The 15,859-nt window shown below is 41.6% G+C and overlaps 1 protein-coding gene across 1 annotated transcript in view; it reads right to left on the bottom strand.

Annotated features, from left to right (window-relative positions):
- RPGRIP1L (RPGRIP1-like) overlaps window positions 1-15,859 on the bottom strand; it is an 88,195-nt gene that overhangs the window by 40,092 nt on the left and 32,244 nt on the right. Inside the window, exons 11-17 of the mRNA XM_012733220.1 lie at window positions 11,470-11,576; window positions 11,233-11,283; window positions 10,330-10,509; window positions 9,711-9,828; window positions 5,255-5,707; window positions 2,581-2,732; window positions 308-686 (exon numbers count right to left, since the gene is read on the bottom strand). Of these exons, the coding sequence (XP_012588674.1) occupies window positions 308-686; window positions 2,581-2,732; window positions 5,255-5,707; window positions 9,711-9,828; window positions 10,330-10,509; window positions 11,233-11,283; window positions 11,470-11,576 (1,440 nt within the window). The remainder of the gene's footprint in view (window positions 1-307; window positions 687-2,580; window positions 2,733-5,254; window positions 5,708-9,710; window positions 9,829-10,329; window positions 10,510-11,232; window positions 11,284-11,469; window positions 11,577-15,859) is intronic.

The raw sequence follows: 15,859 nt of genomic DNA on the forward strand, positions 1-15,859 counted from the left end.
TACTACTACTACTACTAACACGTCCATACCACAATCAACGTGAAGCGGGAGGAGGGAGTGAACCTATATTCAAGCAGACTATCTATTAACTGCGTTGTCAGTACTAATTTTAAGTAGATTGTAAGAAGTTGCTATACTGATTGTAACCCCTAGAAAACCAGTAAGAAAATAACTCAAACCCTCCTACCCCCCAAAACTGTAGGCTGAAAGCTTAGGATCTGAGAAGTTCAGGAAGATGAGTTATAAATAGACTAAGATGCAATTTAAGTTTCTTTTCCCACTTTCTAGACCTGAGAAAGGGGCTTACCTGAAATACACCTGTCATGCGCCAGGGAAATCAGGGGCACAGCGACCTTTCCCATGTAAATATTCTCCTGGGTATCACTGTCATCGAACACATAAAAGCGCAGAGACTCTGACTTAAGGTACCGATCCAAATCCGTATTCATTGGCACTGGGAAACACATGTGGTCGTCAAACTGTGGATCGTTGCTACTGGGAATAATGGCTGTGTCGTGGTCTGCGAAATCAAAAAACTTGTACACGACATATGGGTGTGGCTGAAGGTGGCTTGCTCTGGCCTGCAGGCGGCTGCAGCATCGTACTGTGATGTGAAGTTCATTCAAGTTGCCTTCTGTGGAATCTGCAGCACTGAGCTGAGCAGTTTTGGGTGCTTGCTGACTTAACTGGAAAAACAGACATATTAAAATTACAGTAGCATATTAAGAGACACACGGCAGCTGCCAACCCCCAAACACACTACTTTAGTACATGGACAAAAAGCTGTATAGTTGCACTTTGTAGTGAATGTCTCAGTAAAAGATTATTCTGAGTCAAAACCAGTATGCCCTGGGATCTATGTGTGCAGATGTTGCTGTGAGGAGCAGCAAATACAGGAGCCTGAGCCACCACGCAGAGACTGCTGTTCAAACGAAACCCAGAAATGAGTTATCTGTGGTTCTTTGAGGGGGCCCACGCAGACACTTGTGCTATAGTTGGGGCGGCCTCATCCTGAACCCAGAGGGTTTGGGGAAGCAGACACCTGAGGCCAGGATGAGCCAGTCTACTGAAGTTCAGCTGCCATAAAACAAGAGAACATAATCAAAGGAAAAACCCAGAGAGGATAAGACGCTGGACTGGGGAGGATATTTCAGTGAGAGATGAGCAAAAAGAGTTACCAGTCAGAGTTAAAATTATCCTCCGATCAACTATTATATTATTAAAAAAAATAAATAAATAAAAGCACCCTGAAAAAAAATTATTCTCTAGAGATCATTTCTGGCACCTTTACTCAGACAGCCAGTGCAACCAGAATTTCGGCTAAACGTGGCCCTGGCTGGTAAGCCTACCACAAGTGAGGAGAGCATTGCTAGCGTTTCCATATTGTGGTGGAGAATTCTCTGCCTTCCAAAAAAGGACCTCTCTTTCACTGCATTTCGAATGTGGATTATATGTCTGACTTTAGAGACGTTTACTGGAGAAGGAAAATATGGAACCACAGTTAGAATCTCCTTAGTGGAGACATCTGGTGGTGTGGAGAGGGGAACTCTGGAAATGAATGTTGACTCCCAGGGTGAGTTAGCATTCAGCAACAAAAGCCTGAATGCAATGATTATAAAGTACTCTTGGGGTCCCTCCCTGATGGCAAAATGGGTTAAATCACAGCACCACAAAGCTCGCTGCAGATGCTTCACCTCAAGTTCGATCCCCAGCCAGGGAGGTGACCCACATGGCGCGGCAGACCTCCCCTGGCCTGCCCGCTGCTCCCCTCAGCAGTGCACTTCGCTCATCTGCCTGTTCTGCTCCCCACTCTGACTCTGGTGAAGTGTCTCACTGCCCCTTCACCTCTGGCCTGTACCCCAGTTCTGTATGCACAAATAAATCTTTAAAAAGAAAAAAGTACTCTTATGGCTTCTCCCCAAGAATCTCCTCACAGGAAGTTGAAATTCCAACAGTAAACGACTCACTAAAGCCAGAAACTGAGTCTAAAAACCTTTAAACCACAACACTAAGTCATATGGTGTCTATTTCGAATTCCCTTCTCTATAGCAGCATTTCCCAGAGTGTACTGAAGAACACTAGCTCAGAAAGATGCTCCGTGGGAAACAGGTGGCATGCTTGCTGAAATTTGGGGATCAATGATCTATCAGTCATGGTTCTTTAACTGTAAGTCACAGAAACTGATTCCACCTAGCAAATAAAACAAAAAGGATAAAAATGAATAGAACCCCCCCCCCCCCAATATCTCTCTCTCTCTCTCACACACACACACAGAGGAGTGCATACTTTGATGAAAACAGACAAAACCTGGATTAGCCTGTACCCGGCTAAGAACACTCGCCAATGGCAGCTTTCTGCCAGATTTCTCTAGTTATGTGAGATGCTGCATTTGGGAGCAGCTGGGTCAAGGGGGTGCAGACTTCTCTACTGCTACTCCATGTAAGTTTATGATTATGTCAAAAGAAAAAAGCTTAAAGCCACTTGATGGCTGTAAAAGAATATGATTTCAGTTTAAAGCATGACATGTAAGAAATATGAAATTTCAGTGTCACAAAGGGTCTTAAAGTCAGACAAGCTTACCCACTGCGTCTGATTTGGCCCTTTAAAATTTGATGTTATGTAGCCCAAAGCCTTTGCCCGTTCCCGATACAGTCGAATTGCTTGATCCATGGGAACTCTTAATCGAAACCAGTATTCCACTGTCCCAAAATCTGGGACATCTCCTTTAGTTCCTACAAGTCAATGCATAACTATTAGAGTACTCGTACAAGTTAAAATACTTCAGGCAAAAATTACACCCACGGTGTTATGCATTAAAAGAATAAATTTTGCGTTGCGTGAAATAATAGGACTTGCACAAATAATGGGATGGGCAAATAACAGATTAAAAAAATACAGTTACTGCTGCAAGTATGAGTTTCACTGTATATTAAATATTATTAGAGGACTATGTCAAACACAGTTTGAGATTGGCATTTATACGATTTTAATCCACAAAGAAAAATCAAAACATGGAAGCAAATACTCCATCCATGCTTTGTGATGCCGTAGTACTTTTTTTTTTTAAGCAAGCAGCACTCGGTGTGGTCTGAGATATTACCTGGAACCTCACATAGATGATTCTCCACACTACAATCCGGAAGTCGCTGGCTCCTTCCCCGGTCCCTGCTGTGTCAAGCAGCGGGGACTCGCTGTAGCCGGGCTGTGCAGTCCACCCTCGGTGGTGTGTCCGGCGTCTCCTCCATCCTCTTCCACACATGCAGGTCTTCCTTTCTCGTCCTCTGTGAAGATCATGCTAAGGCCCCACAGACGTCAGAGCTCTATTCTCACTTCCAGAAGGAGACGGTGGCCCCTGGGGCTGCTTCGGCATGACTGTTCACCAGCCTGCTTCTCCACCGCACTGGACGTTCCCCAGGGAAGGGCTACTCTTTCCACGGTACATTGCGACGAGAGGGACAAGGAGCCTCAGTATTTGCTGGAGTGAAATATTCTCCACACCAGCTTCCCTAAGGTACCATGTTATTGAAAATATTACCCCTGTGTTCGCCACCTTTATCGATTTCTTTCTGTCCAATGGCTCACTCTCATCAACATACACACAGGATTCAAATTTGCCATCATTAAAATAATATTTGTTTCTTTGGGCATGAATATGTCTGGAGTAGCCGTTGGTGAGGCGACTCAAGGTGGCAGGGCACACGGTGGAGACACCTTTTATGGTCAGAACTTCTGTGACTTTCTGATTGTCAGTCACGCAGGTCTCTTACCTACACGGTCAATCATTCAATCTACAGTCAAGCCTTTCCCCAGACCTCTGTCACCCTCTTCCTTCCTGAAATGGTCTCTTCACTCGGCGCTAGGACCCGGACACCTGTGGTATGCCTCCTGCTTTGCGCGTGACTCTGTAGTTTGCTTTGTTGTCTCTTCCTCTCAATGGCATTTTTGAAGCTTTCCAACGCTCAGACCTTGGCCACTGTCTCGTTATTCACTCTCCACGTGATATCATCTAAGCCAACGGCTGCAAATGCTTGATGTGCCAAGGACTGCTCCTTTCCCATCTCCATTCCTGCCCTTCGGACGACTGTATCCAACACCTGATGGTACCACCTCCCCTTGGCTATCCAACAGGCAGGTTAATTTTAACTCGTTCAAAAGGAATCCTTGACTTCTCTCTTCAGATTTGTTCTTCTCTTGGGCCTCTTTTAGTCATGGCCTCACCATACTCCTGTGTTAGAAATTCTGATCTCCTCCACACTACCCTACAGCCAACGGGAGCCTTGAAAGAAGTGGTAGCAAATACACACTGACTAGAACCACCTTGCATCACACCTTCTGTCACTATCAACCTTCCCCAATTAATGTGGTTGCCAACATTTTTCCAAGTTTCCTTCTTGGCCTCTACGGACTGTTTCCCCACAGCACCGTGGGGGGGGGGGGTGCTCAAACCGATGTGGGCTCTTGTCATTTCCGGCCTCAAAATCATCCAGTGACACATCACTCAGGGAACAGACCCAGACTGCTTTTGTGACTCACAAGGGGCCATGGTGGGATCTGGCTGCCTGGGGCTTTTCTCTCACCTCTGCTGTGGCCATGGGCCTTGTTGCTGTTCCGCGAATGTACCAGGTTTGATGTTTTCTCTGCTTGAAACATTCTTGCCCTGACTTCCGGGGTGGATCTTTATTCTTCATTAAAGTTTTTATCAGTGCTGTTCCTCAGAAAAAAGCTCTTATTTGAATTAGTCAACTTTTACATCTTTGTCTTCTCGATCATTTTTCTTTACATCTGATTGTGTATTTGTGAGTGTCTACACATATACAGAGATATATTTGTATGTGTGTACTTCTTTGATTTGTCTTCTCCTCTAGAAGTAAGCTATGTGAGGGAAGGGGCCTTGTTTTATCTACCGTTGACCACTAAATTCCCAATACCTGGTCACAGTGATAGCACGATCACTTCTTTTAAAAATATTTTATGTACACATTTCAATTAATGTTCAGTCAAGGAAGGGCATTAATATGGTAAATAAATACTTACAGCTACCAACTACCTGCAGCTATAAACTTTGAAAGATTAGTAGTCATTGTAATAACAGTATCAATAACATTTACGATGGTCTGCCAGTGGGCACTAAAGAATGCTGTCCTTACCGAATGCATACTTCAGTCGGTAAGAGAACATACTAATTGGAATATGAAGTGAGGATCTCAACCAAATCAATGAATTAAACACCTGGAACTTGGAAGATTGTACTTACCAACCAAACTTGCTGTGCAAAATATTCGACCATGTTTTTCTAGAATCTCATAGAATCTCAACTGACATGCTGCAATAGTCTCATAATCTGTGCTGTAAGCTTGGTGGACCTCAAGTGTGATAGTATTCTTCTGAATATATTGTAAAAATAAGTCATTGACATGAACAACATATTGCGAAGTGAAGTTATATTCTGGGTGAAGGCCTTGCACTATGGGAGTTGTCTGGAGTTCAAAGTCATAGAAAGCATAGGTGCAGAAAGTGACCAGCTCCTTATCTCCAGACATCTGCAAAACTTCAGGAGAAAAGTTTACTTTGCTGATATGGATTTCAAAGAGGTTTTCGCCTCGTTCTAAGTGAATAGTTTCATCAAATTCATCAACTGAGTCATCTGGCATGATTTCTGGTTTGAATTTGTACTGCTTGGTGCCGTAGGCAATATCCTTTAATTGGGCTGCAAGAGAAGACACACAGTTTAGAGACTTTAAAATATTGACATATGAAAAAACAAACTGGCGTTTGAAGTGGTAGGAAGTCTGGACGCTTTTGGGGCATAGGAACGAACAATTTTGAGTTCTGTGACTACATTGTTTCTCTAGAAATAGATGGTGCGAGGTAGAAGGTTGGCCTTTGTTTTGACATCACTTATAAATCAACAAAATCACAACTTAAATTTCAGCAAACGTTATACTAGGCAAACAGGAAAGGAAACAGAAAAGCTTCTGAATGAACTGCTGAGGCCAATGTTGGGGATCCAGGTGCTGCTGTGCCTCAGCTCCGTCATCTCCCCTGGACATTGTTTCTCTTCCCAGTGGCTCCTTCCCTTCACCTGATCAAAATTCCTACTTTTTCTACTTTGGGGGTGATGGACATGTTTACTGCCTTAGCTATGGCGATGCTTTCAGGGTTATATACTAGGCCACAATTCACTGAATGGTATTTTTTTTTTTTAGGATTTATTTATTTATGCACACAGAACTGGGGTACAGGCCAGAGGTGCAGGGGTGGCGAGAAGAGACACCAGAGACAGAGTGGAGAGCAGAACAGGCAGATCGACAAAGTGCACTGGCGAGGGGAGCAGCAACGGACGAGACAGGAGAGGTCTGCCGCGCCCTGTGGGTCACCTCCGGGGCCGGGGATCGAACTTGCACTGAAGCGGCCGCAGCTAGCTTGCAGTGCTGCGCTCTAACCCTCTGCGCCACCAGGGAGGGCCCCAAACGGTATTCTTTTAAGCTGCTCTGTTATAGCAATTTTATTTCCATACAGCTGCTAGTAAAAAAGATGTGTGTTTCTAGATACACATTTCCCTGCATGTTATATCATCCAAATTTACAGAAAGAGCAATGTACATACAATTGCGTCCCCAACTTCCCACCTAACGGGTACTCTTCGACCTCTGGCAAACACTATTTGCCTTACTTTTCTCAAGAGGCTGCTCTGGCACAGCTCACCAATAAGCAACTAACTGGCTGCATTACCTGCTTGTTTTTGCTTCCTGATATGAAGGACTACTTTGTCTTTTTGTGAACTTCTGTGCAACCTTGGCTTCCACGCCATCGCCTTAATCATTCTGTCGGATTTTCTCTTTTTCTAAAGGGCTTCATTGCAGGGCTTCTGTTTGATTCCTTTCCTTAGCCTACAGATTCCTATGGGCACGCTCACCCCCTTTTCTGACTTCTGCTACTCTAAGGACGTGAGAGTCTCATATTTCTATTTTTAATTCAGATCTCCTTCCTGAATTCCAGGCCATGTAGCTATCTCCTGGCTTGCTGAGTCCTCTAGCTAGATATCCCCTAGGCACATCAAACTCAATAAAACCAAAATAGAATGGTTCAAATTCTCCTCTAGTTATTTCGGTTCTGCGAATCTCAAGCGATGGGATTAGCATTCACTGAGCAGCAGGAAACAGAGTCACCCTTGTCTTGTTTCCTCCCCCTCTCCCCACATCTATAGCATCACTGTTATTCAAGGCTTTTTCTTATGACTCTCAAATCTGTCTTTTTCTTCTTTGTCTTTACTCACCCTACTTATATCCCCAGTGCTGATTCCCCAGGTTATGATGGAACTTAAACTTCCTGCTTCCTTCAACTTTGCTTGTTGCCCGCAACACTTACAATGGCCAAAAATGCAATTCTGGGTATATAAGTGCCTCAAAATCCCGGAATGGTTCTGGAGCTTCCAATTCCTCAGGGTGGTACCCAGGGCCGCCTCCTGGGCCCTCTGCAGCCTCACGACAGGCTCTCCCGTGTCCTGAAGGCCAGTTACTCGGGCCCCCACGCAGTTCTCCAGTGAAAGTAGAGCTTCACAGATAAGGCCTTTTGCCTCCCTCATCCACTGCCTGGAAATCCTGTCACAGAAGGGTGAATTCTGCCTCATACCTCCTGTGTGGCCTCTTGCCTGACCTTTAGGAGTGTGGCATTCTCTCCTTGGCATCTTCTGGTTTTCCTAGCGTCTCAGTCTTCACGCAAAAATGCAACTGTTTACACCCCAGGGGGCTCTTGGGGGTGGTGCTGGGACTGTTTCAGTCCAGGAGTGTCTGTCCCCACCACCCTGCCCTTAGCTTAGGATGCTTTAGGGGTTTGATCACGTTTATGGAACAAATCAATGACTTTAGGGGACAGAAAAAAAAATATATTGGTAAAGATTCAATAAGAATTTAAAGGAATGAAAATACCAAATGCTGTGATCCCCATTTTCCTCAGGAAAATCCCATTAAGCACATTTTTTATTGAGTGCTACTTGAAATAAAAGGTACATACTGCTCTGAGACTTTTGGAAAACTCTGCTCAAGTGGGCAAAGATATTTACTGAGCCCTGTGATTCAGAGTAGCTGTTTCAAAGTGAGGTCAGGGAGGGGCCTCCATGGTGGCCTGGGGGTTAAGCCTCTTTTCAGTGCTGTCAGTGAGTTCGATCCCCGGCCAGGAGGGACCCACAGGGCGCGGCAGAGCTCCCCCGTCTCCCCGCTGCTCCCCTCAAGCAGTGGATTTCAGTCCATCCACCTGTTCTGCTCCCCACTCTGTCTCTGGGGAATCCTCTCACCACCCCTGCACCTCTGGCCTGCACTCCAGGTCTCTGCATAATCTCATATGCAAATCTTAAAAAAAAAAATGAAGTGAGGTCAAGGGACCCCTGCAAGTCCCCGAAATCTCTCTAGGTCTGTGAGGTCAGACCGATGTTTAAATGATGCTAACATGTCATTTAACGTTCTCATTGCTGCTCCTCAAGTGTGTTTCTCAGGGTCCACATAATGCGTGCTAGCATCGCAGACTAACTCGGAGGCGCACGTAAGGGCCCAGGCACTCTGTGTTAGATCAGACACTGCCCAGTTATGCCAGAAACATCAGACAGTTAGAAAAATGTAAAAAAAAAAAAAAATTCCTGAAACAATGTCATTTTTCCCCTCTTCAGGAGGAAAAGTATAGTTTTGAACAAAGTCTGTAACTTACATTAAGATATAATGGATTTCCTATTATTTCAGCATGGCTTTAAATATTTTTAAGATTTCTCACTTGCAATGTATGATAAAAATATAATAAATGTAACCCATACCAAACAAAAGGCTCTTGAGATTCACCGCATTTATTCTGAAGCGTGTAAAATCAGTGCAGACAGAGGTCCTTGGAGTAAGTCTTGTCTGCTTGGGCACTTGAGTCAAAGCATCTACCATTGTAAAACTTCCATTGCCACAACAGGTAACAGGGAAACCTCAACAGCAGTGAAGGACATTTACTTCATTGACCTCAAGACATCTTTTTTGAGTACATGAGGAACACTGGGTCGGTGCTGAGTGAATGTTTCTCACAGTGCTGTCCTGTGCGTACTCCTGCACTGCTTGGAGTGACACTAGGCATTACACTGAAATACACAGCGAGGGGCCCCTGCATCTCTGGGGGGTGGGGCCCAAGGAAGCTACATTTTAGGTATGTTCCCAAGGTGACTTCCCTCCTAGTGAAAGCCTTGGAGCGGCATCTCAGGCACGGAAATGGTGAGGAGCCATCAGAGCCAGTGTTCTGGCGGAGTGACCTCGGCGAGGTTCTGCAGCAGGCTAGGGCATTATGGAGCCGGTGGGAGAGGAGGGGAGATGGCCAGCGCAGAGGTTCGTGGTGGAACTAAGCAAGATGAACCTGACAAAGAGCAAGCACACTGGCTTGGCTGAGACACGCAGCTTGTGTAGAAGAGAAATGAGAAGGGGTGAATTTAGTCCGTAGGGCCTTCTGAAGAACTTTGAAATCCTGCCTATGACACTCAATCCCAAAAGCAGTAGGGAATTACTCAAGATTCTTGAATAGAAAAGAATCAGATAAAAGTTGTCTTTTTGGTAAATCATTCTTACAGTTAAGAACTGGGAAAGAAAGTTGAGCAAAGAGAAATGGTGAGTGTAGATTTGGATGACATTTTCAACTGTTATAAAATCCATTCTTTTAGTTAATGGGGATAAAAAATTGTGCACATTGTACCTTCCAGTTTCTGGATGCGCGCAGCCCTGATATCAAGAAGATGAACATATTGTTCCACTTTGAGTTCATAATCTTGCTGCAAATTCTCCATCTTCTGGGTCACTGCCTCGACTTCCATCTAGAAACGAGGTAAGTTTCAATACTTATGATCAGCTCCATTTTCACTTACCACATCCTGGGGATTCCAGGAGCTTTACACCATAGTTTCCTGACCTCCAACTGCTTACTGTCTAGAAAGTAACGCTTGGCACAGTTCATAAATCGAAGTGAAGTAGACAAAATTTGATCCCTTTTCATGGAGGTAATTTTCCCACTTGTTAAAAGCTAGTGCAGCGTGGGGATGCCAGGTCTACAGCCTGAATGCAACCCACGGGCAGGCGATGCCAGCTAAGGAGAACTCACCATTGTGTTTGTTTTCTAAAACCAGGAAATTCAAAGAAAATTATTTGTTTTTAAGTCTGTTGGTCCAAATACCCATGACAAAGCTCAAGTCCAGGCATGTGCTAGTAATACATAAAAGCGGGTTGTAACAGATGATGATACATAATGCTGCTTTGAAAAGGAGGGTGAGTGGAATAGTACAGGATACCCGTCTTCCTGATTTAATGGATTACCTTACCTGATAATCTTTATTAATTTTATGTTGCATAATTAGCATGTTTCTTGTCTTTTCAAGTTCTTGCACTGTCTCTGCATGGGCTGCTTGCAGTTCTCTCATGGAACGTTCTAGATCTTTATTAATTTTACCGTCAACTTTCTCTAAAAAGGAAAGATCTCCATTTTTTTGTGACTTTTGAGCCTAAAATAAAACCATATTTTATTACTGAAACAAGAGTTTCCAAAATGTAATCATGTGAATTAATATGTGTATATATAGCAAAGGACAATCATTAATTGAAAACAGATATGTTTCCATTTTCCAGCAGGAATAAAGCAGCCCTGATATAGAAGGTATATTTGAATAGACATTTGGAACAATTACAGAGAAATAAAAAAAAAAGTTTATTGCTTCACAACATAAGAAAAAAATCACGTAGATTTATTTCTATTTCTTGATTTGATTAAAATCCACACTGTGGAGATTTAAAAAGGAAAGAAACGCATTTTTGTGTTTTCTTGAATACCCTGGAATTGATAGTTATCCTCTGATCACTTTTATAATTCAGTATTTTATCTAAGATAAAGGGTACATCAGTTCTTAGGATAGAAAACTGCTGACTGGCTTTTTTAGTGAGGCATGTGTAAGCGAAATGTTTATTAACAGTTGGAGAGGGTGCTTTCTGAGTTTTTGAGGGCTATATTTTCCCCCTTTCTTTTTCAATTTATATATATTTTAGTTGAGGTCTATCTGAATGTCATTTTGATGTTACTATGAAATATGCATATGCTGTAACCAAATGTCACCTGACCGCTTTCCTGAATAATTCATTTCTCCAAGTAGAAGGGTTAGAGATCGGGGTCATCATTATGCTAAAACAGTTACATGGAGATGTGAGCTTCTCCGCGAAGTCAGTAAAGTTACCTTTAGGAGCAGGAGCGCTTCACTCAATTCATCGGCATTAATATCACTCTCCTGCAACAGACCAGAGGATGCAGAGGTTCACAAGGAGATACTGAGGGCAAACAGAAAGACACCTTAACCGTGCAGACTATCATCAGGGGGTTTATTGCTGCCTGGCATCCCGGGAGAATCAACTAAGCAATGTATTTGTGTCCTTTTGCTTTGTAGTATTTATTTCCTCAACAATAAATAGTTCACCTGGTTGTAAAACTTCATGCGGTTTTTAAGTTCATCAAGCTGCTGTTTTTGTTCCAGATACTGTAACTGAAGTTCTCTATTTTCTTGAATGAGTTTTTCATTTTGGTCTTAAAAATAAAGTCAACATAATTAGAAAGGTCATTGAGAATGAGGTCAAAGAACACATTTCAAATCAATTCAATTCCTGATACATACCAAGCCTGATCTTAGAATTGTTCTGGTAAGAGAGGAAACTGAGCTAGCACCTCGAGAAAGGCAGTGGGGGACGAGAAAGGCGGGGGTGGGGTGGGGGTTGGGGGATGGACACGATCATGTGTCTACCATATGACTTAACTTGCTTATCAAAAACTTAAGATTTAAGTTCACAGTATTAATATAAGGAAATTGTGGCCTCTGGGTCTTCAAAGGAATGCTCTAACATATCTCAGAAAATATGTTTCTAAATCTTTGATTTTTACTTACTTATTAAGGGTCCTGAAAAGCATGCAAGAAAAATTTGTCTTTTAGTTTTTTAAATTGACATCCTTGAGTTCTCTTTTCCCAGTTGAGCGAGACATCTTTTTATTAAAACAAGGTAATTTCTCCAGCAACTTTGAATGCATCATCTTCTCACCATATCATATAATCAACCACACTTTTAACAAATCTGTTAATGTAGGAAAAATGCGTGGCAGTGTGCCCGGTAACTCATGCCTGGTCTTTGCTCACAGCGCTCACGCTGCTGGAGAGTAGGGCGTGAACCCCGCGCTCCCTCGCCAACAGGGGCTGGAGATGGGCTGTGGCCCTCTACTTGCTCACCACGGACCGCAAGCCTGAGTCCGGAGCAGAGCTACAGAAACCCGCAAGTCCACAAAAAGACGAATTTCTCACTCTGCATGAGACACGAACAGCAAGCATACTCCACGAGCACAAACTGGCGCTGGAGGCGATGTTCTTGCACCGACTGGTTGCGACATGTCGCCCATGTGTCTCCATTAAGCTCATGCTACTCTCCAGCTAGTTCTAAGTTCTCAATTCAGCGGGTACATTTTTGTTTCTTTTTCTTAAGGAAAAGCAAAGCCACACCTTTGCCAAGAGTTCCTCACACGAATGCATCTGCACACTGACTGCACTTTATATAAAAATCTATTTTTTTCTAACTTTCAAAATGCTTTGTGGTCCCATGGCATATTTACTACATACAAGTAAAAATTGTAAAAGCACAATTAAGAAGAAATGGACTACTATTTGGATGTATTCAGTGTCACTTATTTGCTATCCGACTAAAAAGTAAAAAAAAAAAAAAATTGTTTTTGACCTGAGTGTATAGTTATTTTAATATCAAATGCACAATCATTTTTTTTATTGTATTAGTGAAAGTTTAAAAGAATAACACCTAATGATCTAGTTAACTAAATGAAAGAATTTTCAAATCTGAACATTTGGAAATTTCATAGGAAAAGGTAAAATACTGTCTTTTAACTACAAAAGAGGGTCAACAATAAATATAAACCCTTATAAACTTGCTTTCTGGCTAAAGAGGAGAAAAAGAACAAGGCAATCTTTAGCTTATGTTGACTAGGTTAAAACATCTAGGTAGACTGATGAGGTAACAAAATTAAGTAAATATAATCAGAAGAGATGTAAACCCACAGTTTATCTAGCCAGCAAAACTCCCAGGGGTTCTGCAGTACGCAGGACTTTTTCATCTAGACACAGTAGATTTTATTCTGTCTCTGCTGTATAGTTTTTTAGAGCAAGGTCCTAAGAATGACTGATGAGCTGCTGGTCATAAACTTACTCAAATGCGTCTTCCTTTACTGAATATTGTTTCAACAACCATCTTCCCATTTTACTTAAAAGTCTTAAAACTAGGGCATGTCTAGTGGCAAACAGGAGACATCCCCGGACACTAGTAACTTCTCTACTGAGTTTCATGTAGAATCATCTACCACGTTTTTCCTTTCTTAGACTGTTGGGGATCAAACTTGTTCTTTAAAAAGTACGGAGATGCTATGGTTCAAAGAGAAAACAGACCTGCCGAATTATAATATGAAAAAGCACACTGTACAAGATGAAAAATAACCTCCTTACCTTATGATTTGACAAAAAGCAGGTTAATCTAAACAGCATTTTATTCAAATGAGGTAACATTTCACTCTTTTAAAATGATGTTCGTCAAACACACCATTAATAAGCGGGGTGCAGAGAACAATTCAACTAAACAATTTTTAGAGCTCCTTTGTGCTAATATCTTCAGCTGTGATCAATATAACCACATGCATTATGCTGAATTATGCATTTCAGCTAAAGATAGAAAGGAACTTTCAAAAGCAAGCCCTTAAACACATGCAGTTAATTTAAGCATTAACCAAATGCAAACTGCATTTACATATCCTTTCCCCACATATTCACACAATCTGAAACTAATTTGTACCTTGAATAAAGAGGTGAGTATTCTCTAAAAATAATTTGCCAGTTAGATGAATGACTACAAGAAGCCAGGGAAAAATCTTCTGGCAAAGAACACTTGATACATGAAAGGTAAATGTGTGAAGAGACTTCAAAGTAAAATTAAACAACTTCAGAATCTGTAATATAAAAGGAACTTTCTGAATATTAAAAGATTTCCTTCAACAGACCATTTTAATTTTTTGTTTAGCGTTTCCTTGGGGAAAAATGGGAAAGGCTGTAATATTTTTTCTTATAATCTATTTTAACACGTCCACAAAGAAACAAAAACTAAAATTATTGGAACTGTAAATTTCAGGAATTGAAGTAAACATAACTAAAACCACAGTTGCAAGGAAAACAAAGATTCTCTGAGAGCAATCTTCCTTAAGAAAAGCATTGGGTAAATATAAAGATTTGTGTAGAGAGGTATTTATGAAACTTAAGGAACTAAAGTTTTGTAAAAATTCATCAGTAGATGAATCTTAACCAATTGTTAAGATGAATCAGTCTCGGGTACATCATCACACCGGAAAACTGAGACAGCCATTTATAAATGATGATGCATGGATTCATATTTATATTCCAGGAGTGATTGCACAATGAGAAAAGAGATGACAAAATCACAACTACACGTATAAAAAAACCAACTCGAGAAGGGCATTCATAAAAAAAATTAATAGTGATTATCTTGAGGGTCAGTTGTGGGGTCGAGCGATTTTTTTTCAAATTTTTTGACCATGAGCCTTATCTTTATACAGTGCACATGAATTATTGTTATTAGTCAGACAAACCTGGAAAAAACATAAGAAGCAAAAATAACACGAGTTATTTTTATTATTCAAAAATGTCCAGAAAACCATAGAACCAGTAAAAAAGGAGTAGACAAGTTGACTTAAAATAATTTAGCAACTGTAGCTTTAAGAATGTAAAAAGATTGCTTAGGATTCACTTAACAAGAGGTTTTTTGGTAAAAAGACTGAGATTTTCTTTCCTTATGAAGAGTTTCACTCCAGAGAACAAGTCAGAAGTCTAAATAGGAGAGTTTGGGAATTCCTGATATCCAGGAAGAGAGAAAGTACAGGAATAAGAAAGGTTCATTTCATTTCTCTTTCTTTCAAAAATGCATTCCGTTTATATCAGTTTTTGGAAGACAGAGGGAATACAGAGCACCTCCACTTCTGGGAACAAGCATTTACTCAGCAAATACTAAATAAAATACTTGGTGAGGTATTCATGTGTCTCTTCAAAATCAAGGGCCTTTGATATGAAACTTTTAAATCTGCACCCCGTCCAAAATCATGTCACTATTTCTCTCTATTCACAATTTCTAGAAAACATTTCATAATTTTCTCATAAAATGTAATCAGCAGTGAGTAAATATTACACATGTGTTTCATTAAGATCGAGACTCCATTGATTGTAAGATTTCAGACTTCTTAAAATGTGTGTGTGGGGGGAAGGTCAGACCATAATTTAAAAATATTCTCACTTATCAAATGCATGGAAATGCATTTCAGAAACGTTAAAATGCAGGGGAATCTTCCCTCCAGTTAATGACAGAACAGCATGGTGACCTGCTCTGACCAGATACCCAATTATTTTTGTAACTGAGTTTGCATTAAACTTTTACCCATTCTCATATGAACTGAATTGGAAACTGAGCAACTTTATTATCACACCACTTGGTTTATTTAGTGGCTAAGCAAACAGATATAACATCTGAAGCAAATAATTCATTTTCCCTCTTGTGTAGCATCTGGGCACGCACACTGCAATAAAGCAGACATCTACTTTAATTAGCATGACTTTGCTTTGAGACGAGGAGTTTCGTGACCTGGAACTTCTATGGTTTGAGCGGGGACGTCCTGACAAAGCTGGGGGTATCTGAGTTCTCTGTCTCAGAGCAGAATCAGCCACCTCGTGATCAGAGACCCCTTCCCCGCCGCCACCCTGCCAC

Source organism: Condylura cristata, unplaced genomic scaffold, assembly GCF_000260355.1.
Source record: "Condylura cristata isolate star-nosed mole 26May11 unplaced genomic scaffold, ConCri1.0 scaffold00039, whole genome shotgun sequence".
NCBI classification, from domain to species: domain Eukaryota; kingdom Metazoa; phylum Chordata; class Mammalia; order Eulipotyphla; family Talpidae; genus Condylura; species Condylura cristata.